The 26,938-nt window shown below is 42.3% G+C and overlaps 1 protein-coding gene across 2 annotated transcripts in view; it reads right to left on the bottom strand.

The window, feature by feature from the left end:
- Positions 1–977: 977 nt before the first annotated feature.
- LONRF3 (LON peptidase N-terminal domain and ring finger 3) overlaps positions 978–26,938 on the bottom strand; it is a 36,864-nt gene continuing 10,903 nt past the window's right edge. The window contains exons 4-11 of one of the 2 annotated variants that reach the window (XM_080652565.1): positions 24,360–24,621; positions 23,473–23,563; positions 13,298–13,412; positions 10,745–10,866; positions 8,471–8,629; positions 7,633–7,795; positions 6,382–6,531; positions 978–3,339 (exon numbers count right to left, since the gene is read on the bottom strand). In XM_080652565.1, the coding sequence (XP_080508691.1) occupies positions 3,184–3,339; positions 6,382–6,531; positions 7,633–7,795; positions 8,471–8,629; positions 10,745–10,866; positions 13,298–13,412; positions 23,473–23,563; positions 24,360–24,621 (1,218 nt within the window). In that variant the 3' untranslated portion in view covers positions 978–3,183. The remainder of the gene's footprint in view (positions 3,340–6,381; positions 6,532–7,632; positions 7,796–8,470; positions 8,630–10,744; positions 10,867–13,297; positions 13,413–23,472; positions 23,564–24,359; positions 24,622–26,938) is intronic. The other variant, XM_080652566.1, reaches the window with a different exon arrangement.

The raw sequence follows: 26,938 nt of genomic DNA, 5'->3' as shown, positions 1-26,938 counted from the left end.
TTTTCCTTGCCAAGATCTACATTTGCTGGAGTTAAGTACTCACTTAACATGAAGCATTCTATGGTGTGGAATTTTATTTAAAAAATCCAAATTTCCCTTTCTACCTAGATTAAGTAAAGCTATGTTGGGTAATTTAATTTTACTTAACCTGCAACTTCCCACTGTGAGTTTCTGGGGTGCTTTTGAGTTGATTGTCATGTCTATTTAATAAAATTATGTATAACACAAACTATTTAAAATGTTAAAAATCTGCAAGTAATGGGTTCAATAACATGCTTGGCTACTTACTGGCTGACTACACTGAGTGGCCAGATTATTATGATCTCTGAACACATAATAATCTGGCCACTCAGTATATATATATTAGAGGCCCAGTGCATGAATTTGTGCATGGGTGGGGTCCAGCCAGCCTGGCCAGGGGGAGGGGACATGGGTGGTTGGCCAGCCTGCCTGTTGGTCGAACATCTGGTTGAGGTAACAATTTACATATTAGCCTTTTATTATATAGGATATACACTGAGTGGCCAGATTACTATGCATTCAGAGATCATAATAATCTGGCCACTCAGTGTATGTTACTTAGGCAAAGTATTTAACATTGCAGAGCCTCAGCTTTCTCATCCAATATGGAGATGATGTGATCTCACAGGGTAGATGTGAGAAATAAAATAATTTAACAGGCTCATGTATGTGAAATTACCTGGCTCAGTACCTGGTATGTAGTAGGTTCGCAATACATTTTTGTTGGGGCAGCATAAAGAAATACCATGACCTAAACACAAAAGTCATAGATTGTAAAATTCACTCACCCTGGCATGGGCAAGATTTTCAATACATTTTGGAGAGCAAGGAGTGATGAGTTGGTTATTCTAATGGAGCTAAAACTTAAGGCTTCCATTTAATTAGAAATTTTAGACCTCCAAACAATACTACATTTTAGCTCTATTGAAATAAGAAAAACTTGCCGACTCAGAATTCTCCTTTATTCCTGAGCTTTATTTGTTTTCTAGTCTTCTCACTTTCCAAAACAGACTTGACTCCAAAAGGAATTATCTGTAAAGCATCAGATTATGGTCCAATATTTAGTGGTGCAACTGAGTTTAAAGGGGCTAGAAATGGGTATTGTGAATAACGGTAGCATTTTATGCAAATATAGGGCCCTGAAGAAATTCCATAACAATGAATAATCTAATCATATCTATTATTTGTTGAGTGTCTCCTATATGCTAGGCACCCTGCTAATTGGTTTACATATATTACCTCATTTGATGTTCATAACAACCCTATATGTGGTATTTATCATTACTATTTGCGAGATGAGAAAACGGGGGCTCAGGAAAAAAAAAAGTTAAATCACAAAAGTAACACATATAGCAAGTGGAGATGCTTATGACCCTTTTTTTGGGGGGGGGGGGTTACATTTATACTAGATAATAGGAAATTGTTATAACCACGTGGTGTGCACCAAGTTGGAGGGTAGTCTGTAATATAATGCTCCTGAAGTCTTGCAGCTTTTGCTTGGGCAGTATCCATGCCTGTCCTTCCATTCTTCATCAGCCCAGTCTGGCTCCAAACATTAAACCTGGTAACATGATGCTCTGACAACATAGCATCCATTAAGAAAGTGCAGATTATCCCATTCTGCCTTTTCTGTTTCTGGCCACAGGTGGTGATGCAAGAAGTCAGAGTGATTACTTGAGGCATTAACCTCTCACCTTAACAGAATGGACAGGCCTAAGTAAACAACACACTGCTGCAGTTCTGAATCATAGGGTGGAGGAGGATGGCATGATTCACTTCTTCCCTGCCCTAATCTTTTCACTTGTCATTATAACACTCCCATACATGTGCCATTTTTTCAGGTTTGCCTGGCACTAAAGGAACCACACTAACTCTAAAGCAAGCTAAACCAGGGCTCACTCTTACCTCCTTACCCACCATTCTTCCCTATATTGAAATCTTTGGCCCAATGCAACTAGGAGAAAAGCAATTGCTAGATAAAATCATGAATTAGCTTTTTGGTTCCTTTAAAAAGATTAAAAAAACAAAATGATAGTTTGGGTTGTTTTTTTAAGCATTTTACCTTTTCTACCAGATTCTTTGCACTTTTCATAATGGACAGTCATTCATCAAGTATTTCCACACATGCTGGCCAGGCTGTGGCCCTCAGAACCCTGAAAAGAGGCAGGGTATGGAGGCTAGTTGGGACTCACTATGACATGCCAAACTGAAAACCATTCCCTTAGAAGGGTTAATTATTATCTTGCCTAAAAAGCCCATTCCTTACTGAACTGGGGAGAGATTAGAAACACAGAATTAGATCTCCCAGATAAATGTCTGCAATAAAGGACACTCTTCTGATTCATTGCTTCATTCTAGAAAAATAATTCCTTCAGCCTTGCTCTGTATAACACATAGAAAATGAATGATTTTACTTTATCCTGGCTTATTCTACAATCTATGGCAAATCCCTTAAGTATTTTATACTGTTCCTTTAAGCATCCAATTGGATAGATACAAAAATGGTTCAAGAACTGAGATCAAACCTAGTAAAAAATGGTTAAAGCAAAAATGGCACATTTCTAGTATTGTTACTTCCTTCTAGTTACATGGTTAACTATATCAATAAATAAAGCAAGTGAATTCAGTAATGTACACTTAAATAGTTACAAACATACATGTAGAAAAAAGGATACAGTAGTGCAAAAAATAAATTATTAAAACAGAAAGGAGTATAAATATTATTTTTTACAATGCTTTATAAAACCTGAACTATTTGGAATAGGACCTCAAGTCAGTGAAATAATGCAGCAACATTACTAGTATCTTTGCTTCACATTTCAATCACACAGTCATTCACTGATGAAAGAAAGAGAATTAAAGCAAAACCACTTTAAACTTTCAGAAAATTTTATGTCAAAAGCAATTTTTTTCTGGGCTCTTGAACACCTCTGCTGTGGGTATAGTTGTGCAGCGTGTCAAGAAGTATCTTAACACAGAAAGTTTCTAATAAGTCACATTCTTTGGTCTTTCAACTGAATTTCTCTCTGTAATCAACAGCAGGGTAATACCTCTATTTGATACTTCCTTCAGTTAAGATGTTATTGCAATTAGATATATTTATAAGATGACTCCCCTAGGCAGTAGAGAGGGTGAAAATTCCTCTTCATCAATCCACTCTCACTAATTTTGGTTTCGTGCTATAAAGGCGAGGATGCGCCGAATGCCATTCAGTCTATCCTTCAAGGACCTCATTGCTAGGAACGGAAGCTGAGCACGGCTTTCCAGCGGCAGAACTGCTAATATCCACCAGCACCAGGCTGGACCATTTGGGTTAATCTGCAACAGAGAAACAAAATGATTTCATCTTATTCCTGTGGAATTGACATCAGTGTGCAGGTTTTCAAAGTAGCAAGGTAAATATCCCAGGTGAAACTGCTTCTGTGTGTAGCACAGACTGATAATTGCCCCTGTATCTATTTCCCCTTATCTTAGCTGGGTACATAGCCACCCAGAAAAAGACAACATTTTTCAGCCTCCCTTGCAGCTAGGTGAGGCCATCAGACAAAGTTCTGGCAAATTAGTTGTAAAGGGAAGTGATATGTGTGACTTCTGGGTCATGCATGCCCTGGGAAGGGGGCACATGCCCTCCACCTTCCACTTTTCTCCTTTTCCCCTAGCTAGAACATGGACATGGTGATCAGGAGGACGAGGGCAACAGTCAAAGGATGGTAGAGCTTTGTGAAGATGAAACCTGTAAGGATGGAATGATCTCATAGAACAGAGCTGCCCTAGGCCTCCCGGACATATATGCCTGCTATCTTGTTTAAGCTAGTTATTTTTGGTAGTTGTTAAAGGAAGCAAATCAGTATCCTAACAGATTCACTATACTTCCTAGCCAGTGTAATTTGACAAGCTGGAATATCCACTACTCAGTCTCTTCCACTTCTAAGATTCTATTTAAGATCCTTCAGACAGATGCATGCAGCTTGTGGGCCTTCAATTTCCATGACCCCTTAGGCTTTGCATATCTCCTAACTCACTTCATTTCCCTGCTTCTGGCCAAAGGCACTATAGTCCACATATGCTATGTCACTATATAGGGCCACAGTTACAGTTAGCTTCTCTCCTGAAACCAAGCTTATGATGCACAGTCCCAAAGCCCAACAATCCCACTTCACAAAAATTCCAAAAAGGGGACATCTGTAATACTTTCAACAACAAAGATAATACAAATAATAATAAAAATAAAACGCATTCCCATAAGAAATGTATCCTGTGCCCAGGATACATTTAGTGAAATGTATCCTTTCACTAAAGACCTTTCCCATCCCACACAAACCCTTCACCAAAATTCTGTTTGTCAGCAGCTGCCCAGGCATGCTTTTTAGACATTGGTGACTTATCTCCTACTAAGCCCAAAATGAGCTTTCTGCCCCCAATTTTCTGAAGGCTGGTTTTAGGACTGTAGCGAACCACATTCTGGTCAAATTACCTACATGTAGGATTATCTGCCTCCAAATTGGTTCACTTAGTTATGCCTCAAACCTCACTGCCCTCTTGGCTTCTTTGTGTCTCCAGCTTCATTTGGATTCATTTTTGTCCCTCACTGCAGTCTATAATATACTCTCCTTCCTATTATCAGTTTTGAATATTAGATGGACATATTCTGAACTTTCTTTCCCAGGATAATTAACGAAGATATTTAAGCTGATGTTAATATCTGTGTCTGTTTCTAAGAAGCCTTCTCCCGAAGCTTAGAACATTTTTATTAATGGTACCACTGGAGCTGCCGCACTGACTGGATCAAACTAGATGTAATTTTGGCTTTTTGTTTGTTTGTTTGCTAGTGCTGCTGCTGCCAAAGCAACACGATAACAGTCCCAATAAAAAAGGAAATGAAACCCCAAGTTTCAGCTTTCTGTTACTGAGCCCTTATGAATCACCCTGTAGCATCTGTTTTTTTTCTGGTAGAAGATGCTGTTGTCATTGCTGATCGCTATCTTCTGCCTGACCCAGGGAGAATGCTTTCCAGAAGGTGAAAGGGAACATTAAGTTCTATCATGAGCTTGCTCAGAGCTCTGCTGTAGTCCTGAGTCACAGTGTCCCAGAGCCAGGAGCTGGGTTATTTATTGGGAAGCACTAATTGGCCTTTCTCCCTTCAACATTCATGATGCTTTTTCATGGGGAAAGGGAGCCACCTTTGTGGTCTGGAGAGAGCAAGACATTTCAGCCCAGTAGTAGGAACAGGCTGGTTTTTTAAAGCCTCAGAATGCAAGAGAAAGAAGAGAATTTAGAGATCTCTTCATCTATCTGCTTCAGTTCAAAGATGGGAGAAAAGTGGAGAAAGGGGAAGGGACTTACCCAAGCTCACACAGCTAGAGAGGTAAGCAGGACTAGTCTTTTGGCAGGGATGTCAGAATACACATATTCTATTTTATTATTCTGAGAGAGTCAGGAATGTGTGTAAGCAAAGAATCCAGAAAGTTCTGGAGGAGGTGATGATATAGGAGAGCCAGCTCAGAATGTGGGAAAGGTGATTGCGGGGAAATATTTGGCTAGGATAGTTCCAGTCTTGTCCTAGAAAGAGAGTGTCCTCTGATTTATACCAGGCAAGCAAAGCTTGGTGAATTTTAACCATCTCCACTTTCCTGGAGAACTTCTGGCCTGCATCTTGATCTCTCAAAGGGACCTGTCCCCCTAGGAAATAGACTGACTCAGTAGAACCCAATGAACTGCTTTCTAGTATAACTCAGCCAATGGTAAATTTAACTACTGTGTCCATTTTCTCAGGTCCTGCTCACCCCTGATGAGGACAATGACAAGGGTCTAGATCCACAGGACTAGTCATGGAAAGACCCAGGAGTGAAAAGTTTCTGTGGACTTGCAGTTGGAATCTGTTAAGGTAGCTGGCCCTATTTCCTAGCTCCTGAAACAATGTGGGGGTTGGGGGGGGGGGAAAGACAGTTATGAAGCTCCCTGGAAGTGGCAGCCTTTGATCTCAGCTTTCAGGACACCTTTCTCTTAAGCCTGGCCTTTATGTGAATCTTGTCACCTGAACCCATTACTATGGTGTGAATCTGGACTCCCACTCGAGGTTCTCCTGTTAATGGTGTCTGTGTTCCCATCTCTCACCTGACTTATCTGTCAAAACCTGTCTTGGATCCACGTTCTTACTGCTATACTTTAGTTCCTGGAATTCTGACCTGGGGTCCTTTTGGTCTTACCCCTGATGCCTAATGCCCAGCCACACAATACCAGATTAGATCCATCTTGATCCCTGCATTTGATTTGCTAGGTGACCACACAGCCATCTAATCACAAACCCTAGGCTCTCTCATCTGCTAGGGGCAACTAATTACAAAGAGACACTTTATATACCTGAGGATCGGCATCTTTGTCTGGCATTGGACCAAAGTGATTGATTATCCGATTCCTAAGAGAATTTTTGAGCGAATGAAACCATGATGATGCTTGTTCATAGACACAGTTATGTAATCCCATGAGTTCAGCACAATCCTCTCCTAGAACCTGAAAGTATCAAAGTGGAAGTGAAACATTCTGTACCTTCTCCATCACTCCTAGAGCCACTATTGGTACCTGACTCTTTTTGAGCATCCATCCTGTCCACCTATGGCAGTGGTCGGCAAACTCATTAGTCAACAGAGTGGCAAACCGCGGCTCACGAGCCGCAGTTTGCCGACCACTGCCCTATGGGAAGGCTCACCCACCCAGCTTTCTCTTGTGTGGAATGTGAAAGGCTCCTCAGCCAGATGATGGACTGTGTAAATACTGCTGAGGGTGGAGAAAGGAGAAAGATTTGGCTGGGCAAACTGGCTGAAACAGCAACACATATAGAAAACCAGAAATGCAAAATGGCCTGAGTGGGGGCTTGATCTTAAACTAGGTTATGCTGGCTTATGCCTCTCTCCTTTTCATTTTTTACATCTGCTTTCTCATTGCTTACTGGTAAGAGAGAAACGAATGTGCCTGTGTCTCACTTTATAACTTTATCTTCCAAGTTGAATATATTTTTTTTCATTCATCAAATACTTATTAATAGTGTCCTACGTACTGACTGTAAGTATAAATGAAGACAGGTTCATCTCCTCTTCTGCCCATTAGTCCAGAAAACAAAGAATTAACTGGACATGTCATCTTGCTACCTTAGCAGATGATGTATTATTGGGAAGAGCTCTTAGCCAGGTTGCCCATTTTGAAATACAAATGCCTGTGTGAATCTCTATAATTATTTCAAAAGAAAGCATTTTAAAATATAAATAAATCAATAAAGTAATACACATGTGTAGACCCTGCTCAAGATCTATCCTTTGGTACCCCTGGCAGAGACCTAACTCTTAGCTGAATGGGCCCAAGGGTTGGTCTGGCTTGGCATTTCTTATCCACAAATATAACTCAGCAACTAAGCAGGGAGAGCCAGGACAGGGGGAAGTGCTCTCACTGCCACTCTACAACCCAATGACAATCCGGCAGCATTCAATGTTGTGGCACCAATTTGATGAGAAATCCCAAAGCCCCCAAAGATGCTAAGGGATCTTTTTGCAACCATCTCCATCTGCCAAGCCACAAGAATAACCTGGCTTTGGGATTCTTGGCACTAGTCACCCTTACCTTTTGGTCTTCAATATATTCAATATCGGCTGTGTTGTAGCCATCCCGCTGGCCCTGACGAAGGACCCTGAAGCGTCTCTTGCCTACACTGTCAATCACTGAGCGGCCATCGGCAAAGAACTGAACATTTCTGATCTCTAGGATGCATCCATATTCTGCAAACCTGTTTATTGGAAATAAAGTCAAGAAACTGAAATCTTCATGAGTTGTTTCCCTGGCCTCACCAAGCCATTTCTACACCATGCTGTGCCTCAAGGGACTTCTGCCTATTCACCTGTCCCAGGATCTATAGCCACAGCTATACAACAGGCAGTGCCTGTACGAAAAAAAAAAAAAAAAACTTAATGTATTAATATAACTGCTGATATTTATTGAGTACATTCTATGTGCTATGATACTATGCTCAGTGCTTTGTGTGCATTATTAACTCACAAATCATTCCAACAAACCCAATGATGTAGGCATTCTTATTGTACCCATTTTACAGATAAGTAAACTGAGTCACAAAAAAGGTTAAGTAACTTGCCCAAAGTCAAACTTGTTCCAAGGCTGAAGCCAAAACATGAACTCAGGCAATTTGACTCCAGAGCCCACCCTCAAAATAAGTTTTATAGTATATGCCACCCATTTAACAAAGGAGTTATCCTCTCACATACTAAATAGGCAGCCTCTCACATACTAAACTAGAAGCTAGAGGGACCCTGATCTTTACAAATGCCTATGGTCATGACCTGGCTAAGTCTCCTGAGCTGTACCTCCCAACCTCCTGGGAAAGCCGTAAGGAAAACCAAAAGCTTTCTCCACCCACCTTCCTTGACTCACATAGCTCCTCACTTACCCCTTGACAGGATCTCCAAGGCACATGCCGAACTGTCTTGTGCCTGTCTCAATGCATCTACGAATCATCAGACGGTAGCAAGGCTCAAATATGTGTAGGGGACAAGGAACGGTGGGATAGGCCATAGTACACACGAAAATAGGCACATTCTTATTTAAGCTGTAAGGAAGAGTAAATGACACGATTCTCAATGCAATGGAGCACAACACAGAAAGGCTGGTCACATGTCACCACGTGGTTCCTCCACAGGAAGGAACATCAAGTGTTTGTTGTTGTTGTTTTAAAATATATATTTTTATTGATTTCAAAGAGGAAGAAAGAGGGAGAGAAAGATAGAAACATCAATGATGAGAGACAACCAATGATCAGCTGCCTCCTACACAACCCCCACTGGGGATCGAGCCCACAACCCAGACATGTGCCCTGACCGGGAATTGAACTGTGTCCTCCTGGTTCATAGGTCAGAGCTCAACCACTGAGACATGCTGGTCAGGCAGAAACATCAAGTTTTTATGGCTGATAAAAAAATACTGAAATGCAACTGATGCTGTGGACTGAGTCCCATGATGGGGTTAGCCTAAGGGCTGAGGTAAAAATGAACATTCTACACAATCTAATTTGGCTAAAGTTCTCTATCTAGTACATTAACATGGTAGGTGACAGTTATACTTCATATTTTTTTCTTCTTTCAAGCTATCCACTCAACAATCTCTCCAGGTGTCTTGCTGGCAGTATGGGGAAGGGTACTGGTGGTATAAGTGGGCCCAGATCTCCAGAGCAATGGTGGGACATTCTCTAGAGAGTCACCATGAGCACCTCAAATTTGCAAAGCCCCTAGAAGTCTGCATGGCAGGTCCAGCTGGGAGGAGGAGGGAGCAATGGGAGATGGGAGTAATTTAGCCTAGTGATGCTCAAATACACCTGTGCAGCAGGATCACTGAGGTCCCTTATATCAAGACCAGCAGGCTGGAACGCCCCCAGAGACCCTTGTGCACCAGCTATGGAATCAGGACCCAGGAGTTTGCCCTTAACAAGTACCATGAAGGTTCAGACACAAAGCCTGAGGGGGTACCACCAACTGGGCCAGTTCCTCCCAGACCCTGTTCTCTTATTTGTCTAATAAATCCAATATAGGAACAGCTGAACCTATCAATAGATATAAGACCATTTGCCCAAATCTCAAAAGGATTAAATTTAGGATGCCTTTAAATAGAAATGTAATTTATTTCTCTATAGTATATTCCAATTTTTGTTAATAAGACATTAAATAATATTTGAGAGGAGGGCTCAGAGAGATTCAAGACAAACTTAAGAATCAGAAATAAAGATAAAGATGCCCTGAGTAGATGTAATATAAGTCAATGAGGAAAAAAAAGGATTTAATTTCTAGCTTCCCAGGAAAACATGTTGTTCAAAGTGAGAGGGACATTCAGACAAGCTGGTGGCAGTATAGAAATGGTTCTCTACGGGGAAGGCATAAAATCAGAACAGTTTTTGCCACCCGGAACCTCATCCCCAGAATGCTGTGAGGATTCCATTGGGGTTGAGACAGGAGGGCAGCAGTATGAGAGCCAGAAATTAGTGACTGCCTCCTGCTTTGTCCGCTAAGTGAGCTGTTCTTCCAGCCAGGCAGAGAACCTGGAGCCCTACTTGCATCCTTATCCCTACCTTTCACCTCTCATCACCTGTACATGGCAGAGGACACAGCACTCTTACTATTACCATTTATTAAGTACTTACTAGCCACTAATTCAATTGATCTTCATAACAAGTCCATGAGGTAAGAACTACTATCATCCCCAAACTACAGATGAGGAAACTAAGGCCCAGAGAGGTGAAGTGACTTGCCTAGAGTCATGAAGTACATTCACTTTGTGGCAAAACTGGGTCATAAGCCCAGGTCTGGCTGACACCAAAGTTCTTAACCTCATAGCACCTCCTTATGTATTTGAAAACAGTCTTCTGGACACTTAAACTACTTCAACTGACACCTGCCAGTGGCACCCAGTTACTAGTGCCAAGATCTGACCTGGCAGTGGTTTGGCTTATGCTTCTTCACCAGTGTACTGGTAAATGTTGAACAACTGACTTTCTGGGGGTGGGGGAATCCCTGACTTATAGCATTTGCCAATTTCCATGGTGCAAATACTCTCACCATGGCCAACTTCAAGCTACTGACATGTTATCACTGAATGAGGAGTTAGGATGAAATGTGCATTCAGCTCTATGAGCTGATATGAGTAAAACTGAAAATAGAAACATGCATATACATACTTAGAAAGTTCTTCCATTTCCTCTTCATAAAGCCTCTTTCGTTCACTGAGTTCTTCTGGAAGAAATTTGGCTATTAGCTCTTCCATTATGACGTTTTTGCTGTACTTTCTTGATGCCAAGCACTATATGAGGAAGGAGGCAATTAGATATTATGCAGTCATCAGAAAAACACAAAGCACTTCTTATGCAATCAGTAGAACAGTCAAATTACCCACATATTGGAGTAATTTGGGCCCATACATTAGCAGCTCATACTATCATAATGTATGTATTCTCTGGGTATTAGAACAGTCAATAGTATGGTGATTACCAGAGGGGAAGCAAGGGTGGGGGAAGTAGAAAAGGGTAAAGGGGGGGATAAATGGTGATGGAAGGAGACTTGACTTTGGGTGGTGAACCCACAATACAATTATACAGATGATATAGAATTGTACACCTGAAACCTATATAATTTTATTAACCAATATCATCCTAATAAATTCAGTGAAATTGATTATTCTTATAATTAGAAAAAATATTCTAATAAGGGAAAAAGACCTGCATTTATGTTTTAAAAATCTCACTGCTTTCTCAAAACACTGATCATGTTCTTGTCAAAAGAGGGGAGAAATCCTTCCCTTTCCATTTTCTGATTATTGTGTTTACAAGCTCACAGAAACAGTCTCCATCTGAGACATGCTGAATGTCTATGGTCAAAAGGTTCAGGGAACTAAAAAGTAATTTTTAATCATTGATCCTTTCCTGCCCTGCCCTACCCCCACCCCATCCCAATGCTTGGCTTCTGGATATTTCAAGCCTAAATATTTTTTTTCTCTATCTTAAAAAAACACAACTAAATACTGGTGATTTTTAAAAAATATACATCTGGTTATCACTGAAGTTATGTTATAAACCATGATTTCAGAACTGAACTCAGGCTCAATTGTCACTATTACTCTCCTCCCAAACACCCCTATCACATGCAAATCCAGGCATCTGTAAGTACAGGGCATTAAACTGTTTGGACCTGGCAATAAAACATCTGCTGAGAATTGCTCACTATGGAAGCTACTCACACATGCCCAGCAGTGGGAGTTCCTGAGTATAAAATTGCTACCTTCAGACAATTTCTCCTTTCCCAGTATGGGCTATGTTTGTCTATTCTGCACTGAATATGATTTGAATAAGATATTTATGTCTCTAGGAATGGTGTAAGTGTGACCCTGTGTGAAAACAAAGTGATAGATGATAATATCTTCTAGCCCCTAAGTCTGGGACCCCACAGCATCTGCCTCCAGGATGCCTTATCAGCCACTGCCACTGTGTGACTGAAGGAGAACCACCTGCTTTGCCCAGTCCTGGTCTTGGGGAAAAGCAATGACTCAGGAGGTAGCCAAACCAAGAAGGAGGTGACTGTTGATGCTCAAACAAAAACCAGGAAAGGCATATACTAAACCGTTAACAATAGTTTTCTCCAGGTGAAGAGCATAATGGTAGACTTTTCTTTTTTCTGTTTATCTGCGTGTTGCAGTGTTACCGTAACACAAACATATTATTTAAGTATAAGGACCATGGGCTTCTCACATACAATCAGGCCAGCAAATCTCACCCCTTTACCTAGGCAAGGATGATGCTAACCCTTCCCCCAACCCAATCACACCCTCAGTGTTGTCCCACATGATTATTTCACTCTATTCCCTTCATTTAAAAGTTGGGGTGTTGGGAAAGCTCAACATGTGACTTCTCTGGACCTATGTTCACCTAGAGGTAGTCTTGTGTCTCCACCCTCTCCTCAGGGATGACAGGGGTCAAGCAACATTAATGCTGATTGTAAAATGTGGCATAGAAGTTCCTGAGGGAGGGAAAACAAGATGGACTCCTGGATGTTCTTTTGCTAAAGAAAATCCCATCAGGCCAACTTGAAAAACAAGGTGGCAATTTGTGTGATTCATTTTAGAGGACCTAGAAACTTCAGAGTTTTTCAAGTAGCCAAGGATCTGCTAATAAATAGAGTGGCTTCTGAGGGGCAGAACAAGGACCATATTGAAGGTCCCTGAGGTTTCTGCAGCCTTAGGAGTGATCTCTTCAAACCACAGTATATGAGGGGCAAGAGCAGGCGTGGAGAGGTCAATGGGGAGAAAAAGGAGACATATGTAAAATTTTCAACAATAAAGAATTTTAAAAGCACACACAGTATAAATGTTGATAATAAAGGGACATCAGGGCTCATCTAAGTTCAAGCCCAGAGAGAACATAAGATTCACACAACATTACAGTGAATTGGGTGCTATGATGGGATTAGACAGGATCCATGTTTATCATCAATTTAATACTTTTGTTTCCAACATGAACTTATTTCATTACCAACAGTTCATAAAAAGCTAGACGTTGCCTCGTTTTTCTGAAGGACATAGTGGAGAGGGGAGGAGTAGCTATAAGACAGGAGAAAGAGATAGATGGTCTAAGGGAGTATTTTGCCCCAGCACAGTGCAGTGGCTTGGGATCCAATAGGACACTCTCTTAAATACCCAATTCCAAATAAGCCAATCTGACCAAAAAGAAATAATGTTTTACCTGTGAAAGACCATCTTTGCACAGTGGGCATTTCGCATTGTGGTCTAGACATCTCTCAAGACATTTTAAACAAAATGTGTGTCCACACGGTGTTGTGACTGGCTCATAGAATAATCTGAAATTTAGAAATCAAAATGGAAGAAAACTGCAATCAGACCAAAAAAAAAAAAAAAAAAAAAAAGGACAGGGCTACTGAATGTTAAGCTTTTATAGTATTATTTGGAAAATTCTGTATGTTGGGGTGAGGTGTGTGGTTTTTTTTCAATCCATGCTGTTTTTGAACTTCAAAAAGGCATTTACTTTTTATTCCTGAGCTGGATTGTAAAATAATGCATTTACTAAAGTTTAGGACATAGTTAGATCATTTTGTAACATTAGTTCTAGCCAATCTCTTCTGGGGCATCCATATTTTTTTCACTGTCTAGAGATAAATACCCAAAGTGTCTGCATGGATTCTATTCTAAGACATTTAGCCAACCTATTCATCTGAGTGTATGTAAACACACACAGAGATAAACACACATTAATACGTTAACCCATTTAAGTACTTCATATCACATTACAATGGAAAAACGACTTGGCTTCTTTGCTAACCTTGATTCTATTTTTCACCTAAGCAATGTCTATTCCCTGAAGAATCTTGAAATTGCACCTGTAACAAACATATAACTGCCTTTTTATATGGATGGAATCATTTTTCTAGGGGTGGTAGAGTATTATTGTTAATGTGCTTACTGATAGATACATGCATATGTACATATATACATATGCATGCACATACACTTTAATTAAGTCCTATTTTAATTGTTTTGGGGGCTCTTTTTTAAAAGGAAATTTCAAATATATATTTTTTATTTTAGAGAAAGGAAGGGAGAGGCAGAGAGAAACATTGGTGATGGAGAACCACCGATCTGTTGCCTTCAGCACGCCCCCTACTGGGGATCAATCAAGCCGGAAACCTGGGCATGTGCCCTGACCAGAATCAAACGCAGCGACCTCTGGGTGCACGGGATGATGCTCAACCAACTAAGCCCACCGGCCAGGGCTGGTGGTCTTTTTATAAGCTATTTTGTACATTGAGAGATTCATGAATTTACTTTGCTTAAAGAAAGGCTCACCTGCAGCAGAACCACTGGGTTGGGGCAGCTGAAAATGATGGTTCATAAGTGGGGCTCCCACTCACCAAGAGGACAAAAAGAACAGAAACTATTTTGACCTTACAAGTATGTCAGTAGAAAGAGGCGGCCAGCTGCACAGCCCCCTCGTGTGGCCATGGCTGGGAAGTGCATCAGCTACCTGGTCAGAAAATATCAACAACCTACCAACCCTAAAACAATTACTGATTATTCAAGTAGAACAGAACATGTTTCTCTTAAGTTAGATACCAATTACTGCAATTTAAAAAATCTATCACTAGCATAAACAAATTCAGCACTAAAAAAGATCAAACGCACTAAAAAGTTAAGCCCTATGTAAAGAAAAAATAAAGTTAAGGCAAATTTTATCTATATAATATCTTCTTTTCTAACAATTATGCAGAAGCACTCAAGTAACATTTCATTGTGCATTTAATAATGACACATCTTTCTAATTAACAAAATCTCTAACCTTGGGTTTCAATATAATATAACCACTATTTTTCAAGTACGTGAGGAAAAAAAATTAAACCCACAAACCAGAATGAAACAGATCTAGGAGGGATTCAGTCGCTTATCTACATGTACAGAGTCAACTGTTGGCAGATGAAAGGCTCTCCAACTTCTACTTCCAGTTGTGTGCTCTTTCTATTATAACAGTGATTCTCAATCGTTGCTGTGCATGAGGATCACCTGGGGAGTTTTTTCTTTAAACAGCTTTATTGAGGTATAATTGACATGCAATAAATTGCACACACTTAAAGTGTACAGTCTGATAAGTTGTAACATCTGTACGCACCTATGAAAACATTTCCACAATCAAATTGTGAATATACCCATTACCCCCAAATATCTCCTCATGCCCCTTTCTAAACTCTCCCTCCTGCTCCTCCCCACACCACCCATTACCTGGGGGACTTTAAAAAACTACAGATGCCTGGCACCACACCTGCAGAGATTCAGATCAGTTGGTTCAGGGCCGGGTAAGGGCCAAGCATCAAGAGTGACTTTTTAAAGCTCCTCAGGTGGTTTTAATGTGCAACTAGGGTTGAGAATCACTGCATTACACACTCCTACTAATCTCTGCTGAGTTGTATCTTCTGTATTAGTCTCAAGACCTCATTGTCAATGTCACCTGTGGAGCTTTAAAAATATAGACATGCCGAAGCCTCACAGGGTAAAGTTTATCATTCAGCAGGTCAAGGGGAGGGGCACAGATTTGATTTTTAAAAAAATACTCACCTGAGGATATTTTCCCATTGATTTTTAGAGCAAGTGGAAGAGAGAGGGAAAGACAGAGAAACATCAGTGTGAGAGAAAAACATCAATTGGTTGCCTCCTGCATGCACCCCAAACAGGTCCCAGGCAGGGGCGGAGCCTGCAACCGAGGTACGTGCCCTTAACCAGAATCAAACCCAGGACCCTTCAATCTGCAGGCCAACACTCTTTCCACTGAGCCAAACTGACTAGGGATTTTTCTTTTCTTTTCTTTTTTTCCTTTAAAATTTTTTAAAGAAATTGTGAGAGATTCATACAATGGGACACTATATGTACACCAATGAAAATGAACAAGCTCTACCTACCTGCAGTAACATGGATAATTCTTAATACTGAGGTAAAGAAGCCAGAACAAAAGAATATATTTTGAATAATTCCATTTATATAAAGGTTTTTTGAAAAACAGGCAAAACTAAATTACACTGTTTAGAGATGTATACATAGTGGTAAAACTATTTTCTTTTTAAAAAGAAGAAATAAACGTTAAGATAGTGGTTTCAGGAGGATGAAGTTGTGATTTGGAAGTGGCATCTGTGGTTCTGACACTGTTTTATTTCCTGAACTGAGAGGGGTTGCATGAGTATCATCTTTACAATATTTTATTAAGAGAATACATTTAACCTGGAGAGCATTATGTTAAGTGAAATAAGCCAGGCAATGAAAGAAAAATACCACATGATCTCACTCATTTATGGAAAATAAAGATTATAACCTGATGAACAAAAAGATAGAGGCAGTAAAGCACAGAACAGACTGTCAAATTACAGCAGGAAGGCTGGGGAGAGTTGGGGAGGGGGGGAAAGAGATCAACTGAAGGACTTGTATGCATGCATATAAGCACAACCAATGGACACAAGACACTGGGGGGGTGGGATGAGGGCATGCGACAGTGGGTCGGGGAGGCTGGGGGAAAGTCAATGGGGGGGAAAAAGGAGATATATGTACTACTATGTGTAATACTTTAAACAATAAAAAAAGAGAATACATTTATATTTTTATGTACTTTTCCACTGTGTACATTTCACAATTAAAATGTTTTTCAAAAGTATGATTTGCAGGCTGATTGGGGAACCATGCTGAATTCTAACTACTAGAACAGCTAAACCAGAATTCTCATTTCCTCAGTAATGTGAGTCTCATGAAGCCAAATGCTTTTTGTATATCCTATCTAATAAAGAGGGAATATGCTAATTGACCTCCACGCCCTCACAAAGATGGTGTCACCCACAGCCAATAAGGAGGGAATATGCTAATTGACTGCAACACCCTCAAAGATGGCGGCTCCCACAGCCACAAGATGGTGGTGCCCAGTCCCCTCAGCCCTGCCTGGGTGACAGGCACACGGCCGCACCTGCCCCAAAGTGGGTCTGGCCACTCTGCGCACCTGCCTCCAGGGTCCCCCAATCCCCTCAGCTCCCCAAGGCCAGCCCGAAGCACAGGCAAGCCTCGGATGGCAGCTGCACAGCTGCCCAGGGCCACCCAAGGCTCAGGTAACCAGGGCCAGCCCAGGCTTGCACTGCCAGCAGTGGCAGCAGCAGAGGTGTGATGGGGGCATCGCCTTCCCCTGATGGCTGGATCGCCTCCCACCCCTGAGGGCTCCCGGACTGTGAGAGGGGCAGGCCTGGCTGAGGGACCCCCACCTCCAGTGCATGAATTTTCATGCACCAGGCCTCTAGTTATTCAATAATGCTAATGATGAAGATGATGGATGAATCTGCTTCTGCAGAACTATTTTTACAAATAACTTCAAAAGTGGGCCTTGAGTTCATTTAACAATGTGATCCACATAAAATAACAATGATATAGCTGGTCAATTAATTGCAATAAGGGGGGCAATGGGAGATACCTGTAATACTATCAACAATAAAATATATTTTAAAAAATAATTGCAATTAATACTGACATCTAATGAGCAGATGAGTAAAACAGACACAAAAGAATACAGCAACTCTTTGTAAGAGATATGATTAAAACACCTCTAATCTGAGTGGTCACAAACAAAAATACTGCCACAGATGATGCATAATTATTGATTTGAAATAATTCAAGGTTCAAATGATTAGAATATATCACCTTTCAAAACTCAACTCACTTCAATATTCAGGTTGACTCTTCTACAAAAGCTAACTGAGTAACGTGATTAGGAACAGATGGAATATATTTCTCTTACTATTCTAGTGTGTATAATACTGTTTTCCACATAAATTAAGTTTATATGTTAATATAGGTGGTAAATATGATTAGCTTCATTTTACTACTGAAGAAATTAAGAACCAGACAGGTTAAACAACTTATCTATGATCAAACAGCTAGCTGGGGCTTGGGTGTGAAGTCACATCTGATTTCCAAGCCCGTCTTCTTTTTCCACTATATGACATGGCCACGACTGTGTTTACCTCTATACCTAGAACAGAAATCATCCGTGTACTTGTAGAAGCACACATTCACACACACACTTCTCTCTCCATCTCTGTCTCTCTTCCTCTCCTCTCCCCTCATGGGAGGGGTGGGAGAGAGAAAGAGAGAAAAAGAGAACTGTAGATGCTAGCTAGCTAGCTAGCTAGGTAGATAGAGCTAGATATAGAGATATACTTGGATTCCTTTCCCCTTTATTTATCACTTTTTAAAAAGTCCTTACCCCAGGACATGCTTTTATTGATTTTAGAGAGAGAACGGGGGGGGGGGGGGGAAAGAGGGAGAGAGAGAAAAACATTAGTGTGAGAGTGAAACATTGATCAGTTGCCTCCTGAACAATCCCGGACCAGGGATTGAACCTGCAATCTAGGTATGTGCCCTGACCAGAAATCTAACCCGAGACCTTTCGGTATACAGGATGATGAGCCAATTATCTGAGCCACACAGGCCAGGGCTATTTACCACTTTTGATAATGATTTCAGAAAACACTTCAGGGAGACATTTATAAACCAGAGTAGGGCCAGATTTTTTCACAAGAAAGCATTTTACATTGTCATATGAGAGATTAAGCAATAGTAATAATAAATGTTTTCAGTTAGATTTCAGCCTGGATAAAATGTTTGGCTTATCTGAAAATAGCTATCTTTTCCAACCGGTTACATCCTTGTATTGTGTTCTTTTGCTGCTATCAAATTGAGAGCAAGGGGGAACCTGAGAAGGAGGGGTGAGATAGAGAAAGGGAGAGAAAAATTAGAATAGAATAGAATAGAATAGAATAGAATAGAATAGAATAGAATAGAACAGAATAGAATAAACTGGCTCCCTAACACCCAGGTAGTTGAGTAGTTAAATCTAGGTTAAATATAAAGCTTTATGTTTCAATTGATAAAGAGGTCACTAGGCCATTAGGTAACTGGTTCAAACATCAAACATCAAACATTCTTACTCCACATCTCAAAATATCTTGTCACCCCAAAGGTGCTTCTGCACAGCAGCCAGAGGTGGCCCCAAAGGCTAGAATATCCATATCAGGCAAATCTCAAGGAAGGATTTTCAGTTACTAAAAATTGAGGGGCAGAGTTCTAAGATGTTGGAATTAGGAAGAAACCTCCATCAGCAGAGCTCCCCCAATCCAGCAAGGGAGACTTGGAGCCTGAAAAGTTCCTCATGAATGCAACTGCCAATTATTGTTCCATTCACTCTTTCCACCCCTTCCCATGAAATTTACAAACTGCTCCTCATTTTCTCCCGAGAATCGGAATAGATAAATTTGCACTCGAATTTGTCTTCTGCCAATGCAGGACTGGAGTTCATTCTAGACTAGAAACTCATATAGGATATACAAATGTCTAGTTTATGACCTGTCAGATTGTTTAAAAATAACTGTACCCCAAAGACACATGAGGGTCATAATAGAACCTAATAATAATCCTAACAATAAAAAGAAGAAAAACACTAAGGAGAAGTGAAACCAGGAACTTTCTCAAGACTACAATAACTTACCCAGTCTGTGTTGCTCAGTGGTTGAGCGTTGACCTATGAACCAGGAGGTCATGGTTTGATTCCCATCATGGCATAAGCCTGGGTTTCACGCTAAATCCCCAGTGGGATTTCCCAGTGCAGGAGACAGCCAATCCATGATTCTCTCTCATCATTGATATTTCTATCTATCTCTCTTTCTCCCTTCCTCCCTGAAATCAATAAAAATATATATTTTTTAAAACCCTACAATAACTCAAGCTAAAGCTTGTATATGAAATAGCCCTTATCAACATCTGATTTCTGACTTTGAGACAAACCTTGTTGGAAGAGGAACTACATGCTTCTGACCCAGGGCTACAGTTTTACGAGCCTTGAAATCAGAAGTGCTCTCTAGACTTGGCAGCTTTTCTTTTGCCATAAAGCAGCGAGTCTCCCTATAACTTCCCGGCCTATACAATAGCTACTCCAGGCAAAGATGGCTTTTTGTTTTGAAGTCTTACTTAGAACAGATGGGCAGGATAAGGGAAATAATAGCTTTTAAAGTCAGAGCAAGCAAACTAAAGGGGGTCTTATCCTCTTGGTGTTTATTTCTTGGACCAGATTTCTAACCCTTCTCTGAAGCCCCCTGTCGAGATCAGGGACAAACAAGATGAAAGGGAGAAAGCAGAGGAAAGGGAACAAAAGAACTTCAACCTCAGGGAAAACACAAACAGGGTGAGTCTGTGTGTTTGATTTTGCATCCCCTGGATGTGAGGAGTGATAAGTACACCAAGGAGCTGGGCTTTCTGAGCAAACTGAATCAAATCTCTCAAAGTTAGACATGTCAAAGTCCACAGCTCACATCACAGGCTTAGAGCTGCCGTGCTATTACCTGTGGAGGCCCATTTCTCTACTGGAAAGCAGAGTTTCTCTATCCCTTTGGCTCTGGCATGGCCCACCTGCCACCTTGTTGAGGAGGAGAGGGAGGTGGTAAAAGCAAACAAACTCTTGACAGTGTATGGAAGGCTTTCCTCAAGTGTTTCATGTTCCATCTATTGAACTGTTCGTTATCAGGTCTGCCTGAGCTTATGAGCAAATCTGCCAACTCTTTATTTTTTTTTCAGAGAAAGAAAGGTACATGTTTTAAGAGAAAGAAAGGTTGCCGAAACCGGTTTGGCTCAGTGGATAGAGCGTTGGCCTGCGGACTGAAGGGTCCCGGGTTCGATTCCGGTCAAGGGCATGTACCTTGGTTGCGGGCACATCCCCAGTGGGAGGTGTGCAGGAGGCAGCTGATTGATGTTTCTCTCTCATTGATGTTTCTAGCTCTCTATCCCTCTCCCTTCCTCTCTGTAAAGTATCAATAAAATATATTATAAAAAAAAAAAGAGAGAGAGAAAGAAAGGTAATGGCTGCCTTAGTCATTTTTATTCAGATGACAAGAAAAGTCATTCTGATACAAATGCATGGGATTGACATGGAAAGCATATGTGCTTGTAAAGGGCAAGACAACCTTTGAGAATCCTCTGCTGGCTGGATCCCACCGTGTGATGGACCAAAAGATTTTTCTTGACATATCTTTTCTTGGCTCAGCCATCTAAACAACTTTTGTGCAAATATCTTAGCCTCCTTTTAATGATCTTTTGAAAGAAAGACACATTTGAGAATCTACTGAAAGCTGTGGACCTTGTCCTGGAAACACACACACACACACACACACACACACACACACATTTCTACATACAATGCTAGGGAATTCATAGATCTACTAAAATGGATACATAGATAAACTAGGCCCTGGGGCTCCACATGGTGCAGCTGACTCCAGACACCTTCCCCCAACCCAAGCCAAGGGCCCTCAGCCACCCAGCAGGCGACCCAGAGGTGGTGGGGGGGCGGGGGGGGGAAGCCTGACATGCACAGTGGCCGAGGCAGCCACCAGGGCAAACAGTGGCCCCACGGAGGGTGCAGACCAGGACACCCCAGCTCCCAGTCTGGGAGGTGGTGGCCCAGGGTCCTTGCATCTACTTTCAGAGCACCCCTGGTACTGCAGGTGAGGGCCCGTAGCAGCCAGAGGATGATGGCCCAGTGAGGCGTCGAGGGAAGGTCACGATCAAGTACAACCGCAAGGAGTTATGGAAGCGCCTCAACCTAGAGGACTGGATCCTGGAACAGGTCACTCGCCGCTAGGACTGCCAGGAAGGTATCCTGGGACTGGAGATTTATGTGGACGAAGGACATGAAGAATGATTACACCCAGGCTGCCAGGGTCAAGGAGCTGCTGGTTGACTGTTACAAACCCACTGAGGCCTTCATCTCTGGCCTGCTGGACAAGACTGGAGGCATGCAGAAGCTGAGCACACCCCAGAAGAAGTAAGGGTCCTCAACCCAGGTGAATGGTGGCTCCCACAGGACAATCGCTGCCCCCTGACCTTGTAGCAACAGCAATACCACGGGACCCAGCAGCCTGGCCTGCTGCCATGAGCAGGGTTCCATATGCCCCTCGCTTAGGGTCCTCTTCCCTACCCCCTGTTTTCCATTTTTGGGGTTTTTATTGTTATTAAACTGATAGGACTTAAAAAAAAAAAAAAGAACCTCCCCTCCTCATGGTCTAGGAGAAAAAATAATTAACATTAGGTACTTATATGTCAGGCACTATTCTAAGTTTTTTTAAGTAGATTTTCTCAATCGTAACTACCCCATAGGGTAAAGACTACTGTTCTTTATTTTACTGATGAGAAAACAGTGTCAAAGAAAGTCACTTGCTCCAGGTCAAACAACCAGCAAGTGGCAGAGCAAGGGTTCAAATCCAGACCATCTGACTTTGGAGTTTCTCCTCTTAGCTACAAAGTCACAGCTGTGAAATGAAATGAATAAAAGTAATTTTCCCCCCAGCTGGTTTTGCTCAATGGATAGAGCATCAGCCTGCAGACTGAAGGGTCCCAGGTTCAATTCTGGTCAAGGACACATACCTCAGTTGCAGGCTCCTCCCCAGCCCAGGCCCTGGTCAGGGCTCATGAAGGAGGCAACCAATCGATATGTCTCTCTCACAACAATATTTCTCTGTCTTTCCCTCTCTCTTCCACTCTCTCTAAAAATCAATGGAAAAATATCCTGGGGTGAGGATAAATAAATAAATAAATAAATAAAGTCTTTTTTTCCACATAGACTATGATTTTAGCAGCTTCCCTTTTTGTGTGGGGTTTGGGAGGAAGCATGTGGATGATCTGCCTCTCCAGAGATTTGAGCAAGTAGGGACAATAAGGCACTGGGTGAAGGAAAGATGCTTGGCCAAGTAGTACAGACCCACTACTAATCCTCTTCATGGCACAAAACAAACGCTAGGCAGGTCCTCTACTTTGCTTCCATAGACTAGACCTATGGCACTGACATTAGCCCTTGAGTTTTGAGATCTTGATCCAGTAGTTGACATTAGTCACAGAGTCTCAAACCTAGATACCTACAAAGGCCAGGAAAGTGATGCAAATGTGAGATGCAGGCTAATATAAGACAGTGAGCAGGGGAGGGACCATGACTAACTGGAAAGTGTGTGTCCTGTCTCAAGACATTCAAATTTAAATAACAAAAATCCCGTGAGGACCAAACACAAGACATTCAGCCTGTGGGCCACAGTTTGTGACCTCTGAGTAGATAGTTTGCTTCCCACTGTCCAAGTATTTCCAAGTCAGGAATATAAGGAATGCAATCTGTAAACAGGAGACACCAGCTAGCCTGTGTGACAGGCTGTGTCAAGGTAATTTCCATTTCACTAGAACCATGTTTTTATGTGCTAATCAATGAAGCAGTAGGTCACTAGAAGAAAGATCCACACACCAGAGAGGAAAGGAAGACCCCTCAGGCAGTAAGTGACAACACACATCACATACCTCATACATAGGGCACATTCAAGGTCGGTTGCATCAAAAGATGGGAGTGGAATACTGACAGCAGGCAGGTCCCCCAAATCAGTAGTAGGTTCTGTGATTTAGAAAACAGTAAGTCAGAGCTGGACCAACCTTGTTTCACAGACAGAACTTGTGAGGCAAAAACACACACACACAAAAAAAAAACACAACTACTTTTTCAGTCTGCCACTCTCACCTCTTCTGGGGGGTTGATTTATTGGCCACCTGACCCACTGAGAATGGGATACCCTGAAGTAGACTCTCGAGATGTCCAGAAGCCCCACAGAAAGAGAAGTGCAAGTCAGGGAATATCCAGAAGCCCGGTGGACTTCATTCAAATTCAACAGGCACCTTATGCAGCAGGAGCAGCAGCTGCAACTCCACGGACTGAGCCAGGCCTTCAAAGCTGATAGTGACTCTTGGCACTGCCCACCTCTCTTGGAAAGCTATTGGGCTGAAGCTGCTGCTTCTCAGATGCCTGCCTACAGAAACACATCTGGGAATGAGCAGAGTGTGGCCTGATCACACAGCTCTGGTCTTCTGTTCCTGGAATAGGGATGGGGGTAGGGAGAGGTTGGCCTGGCAGGAAGTGACACCATCAAGGGCATTTGATATCATTACTTGAGACTGTGCTTGACCTTATGGCGTGGCTTTCCATTACAATTATTCTTGAGCACTGGCAGTACGCTGGAAACTATGCATGCTCTCACAGAAACTTCACAGCAATCCTGAGGTGCCACAGCCAAGTTCCAGAGCTGGGCCACACACCCAGAGCCTAAAGAACCCTCATATGGACAGTAAGTAACCTTCTTATACTGGGGAGCCCAGCATCTCCCCCAAGGCCTTTTAGCCCTGGGTAGAGTCAGTACCTGGCTTATAGACTTTAGTAGGAACGTCTGGGTCTTTGGGTTCAACTTGAAAATGTTTCCTTTTCTTTTCCTGGCTTTTGCCAGTCTGGCTGGAGGCAGCTTCTGGAGAAGCAGGGTACCCCTTCTCCTCCTCTTCTTCCTGGTCTTTCGTGGTTCCTTGCTGTCCATGCCCCTTTACTTCCGCAGGATTCATCTGGATGTTGCAGTCCCCATTGGCTGCTCCTTCCTCCTGTCTAGAACAATGGGGGAGTTCCTCATTTTCCTGGCGGAATAAAGAGCCAAAAGTCAGAATCTACGAGGGATCAATACTGTCCTCTGATATTCCCACCACAGGAGACAGAGAGGGAACTTCACAGTCCTGAGTGGACACATGGCTTAATGGAGAAGGGGCAGTCACGAGGCATATTTCCCACTTCTGTCCACACAGCATCAGTGACAAAGGCATGCCCAGCTTGGGCAGAGTTGGGGGACTTCCCTAGGCAAGGACAGAAAGGCATGTAGGGGAGAGATTCCTTGGGCAGTGGTGAAGGGGAGAAATGTAAGATGTAGCACCAGTCCCCTCTCCTAACCAGATCATTCCCCAGTTACTACATTAGGGAAACCAAGGCATGTAGAGAGGGTAGATCCTGTCACTCAGTGCTTCCTCTCACTCTACAGCCAAGCTCCACAAGGACTTTTGGGAAGGCTCTGGCACAAGTGTGTCACAGACTTGCAGTTACCTCATGCTCCAGCTATAGGTTATGCTGCTCAAATGAACTAGGGCAGTGGTCGGCAAATCGCGGCTCGTGAGCCACATGCAACTCGCGATCCACAGTTTGCTGCTCTGTTGACTAATGAGTTTGCCGACCACTGGACTAGACTAAATGTTACCGTGTAGTTGGAAGCTGTGAGGATTAGGCAATTGTGGCATATTGTGTGCAAAGAGGTAAAGGGTAGTATATGACAGTGGTTGGCAAACTCATTAGTCAACAGAGTGGCAAACCACGGCTCGCGAGCCATGGTTTGTCGACCACTGAACTAGGGTCCAACTATTCCCTTCACTAGACTTTGGGGGGAATGTTGAAAAAGAGGCAAAATCATTTGGTAAAATGATCAATAGTGTCTCTAGTCTTTTAAAGAATGTTTGTCCAGGGTTACCCATTTTGGGAACCCTCCCCAGGCGGGAGTTTGGATACACATGCAATAAGTTCCCACGCCTTTGCTTAAAAAAAAGAAAGAAAAGAATGTTTGTCCAGGAGAGGAATACTCAAAAATGGACCTAGAGATAAGTCCAACAATACCTTGAGAATCCCTCTCTATTGTAAACCCATAGTCTACAGGTCAAAATGCCCATGTTCTTGTTTCCCCTCCAATCCCTAGCAAAAACATTGGTAGACAGATGAAAAATGAGAGCCATAGAGCTGGGAGAAAACAATGACATGAAGAGAAAAAGGATGTGGGCTTTCTCAGTATCCAACCTGGGGAGTTTAGAGTTATTTAATTCTGTGTCCTTAACTTTCCATGAGCCCCAGGCATTGGCTACACAGGAGTACACTGATTTGCAAAGCAAAGTCTGGGTGGAAACCCCATCCCTGTTCCACAGTTGGCTCTCACTGGAAAGCCAGGGGTGCTCTTTTTTCTTCGTTTTGGAATGAGGAGCAATTAGAAGCCACTCCAGGCACTTAAGTTCAGTGTTAGTGTTCTCAATCATGTAATCATGACCTCAAACAATTATTGAAATGCACTAGGGGTTCTCTGATTTCAGGAGATGCTCTTTCAGTTCTGCCTCCACCTCCCCCCTTTTCTTTACTTCGACACACTTGCATTTTATTCCTTCTCCTGAGCAGGGAGAGAAGCGGGGAAATGTAAGATTTCCACCTGCCAGAGAATCTAAGAAGCCACGGAGATCCCAGGGCTTACATGCAGGTAAGAACACAGGGCACAAATGCAGTGGGGACTGCAGCCCCAAGGGGCTGAGGCAGTCATCACTAAACTCTGCCTTCAGGGCTGGATTTCTGAACCCCAGCTGCTGCCCACTTGCCCTCAAATGGGAAAGCCAGGGTCTGGAACCCATATCTCCGTGGTTCTATTCCCTTGTTTTCAAAGAAAGGCACATATACTTTCCTCCAAGGACCTTAACCCTTCCCAAATCGCTTCCCTCTTCTTAGCCTCCAATATGTACCGGAAGTCTACTTATGTGTAAGACATGGTGCAGGAAATTACCCTCCACTTGGGGATCAAATGGAGTTGTCTTTACACAAGGAACTCAGCTGGTGCTCAAAGGCCAGCAGCTTGAACAAAAAAAAAGCAGGAAAGGAGGATCTTTATCAACCCAGGCTCCACCCCTAGGCTGATAAAGCCACCTCATTGAATGGCTCCAGTGGAAGTTGACCAATTCCTTTCTAGTTCTATCAAATCTCTCTCATCTTGTTTTAACCAAGAACTGAAAAATGAATGTAACAAATCATAAACCCTGTGACCATGCCTGAAATCCAGTTTTTATCATTAAGAAATAACCTTCTGCCCAACCAGTGTGGCTCAGTGGTTGAGCATCAACCTGTGAACCAGGAGGCCACAGTTCCATTCTGGGTCAGGGCACA

This window comes from Plecotus auritus (assembly GCF_963455305.1).
Source record: "Plecotus auritus genome assembly, chromosome: X".
Taxonomy (NCBI): domain Eukaryota; kingdom Metazoa; phylum Chordata; class Mammalia; order Chiroptera; family Vespertilionidae; genus Plecotus; species Plecotus auritus.
The sequence above is the reverse complement of the archived record's forward strand: the minus strand, read 5'-3'. Positions and strand labels throughout refer to the sequence as shown.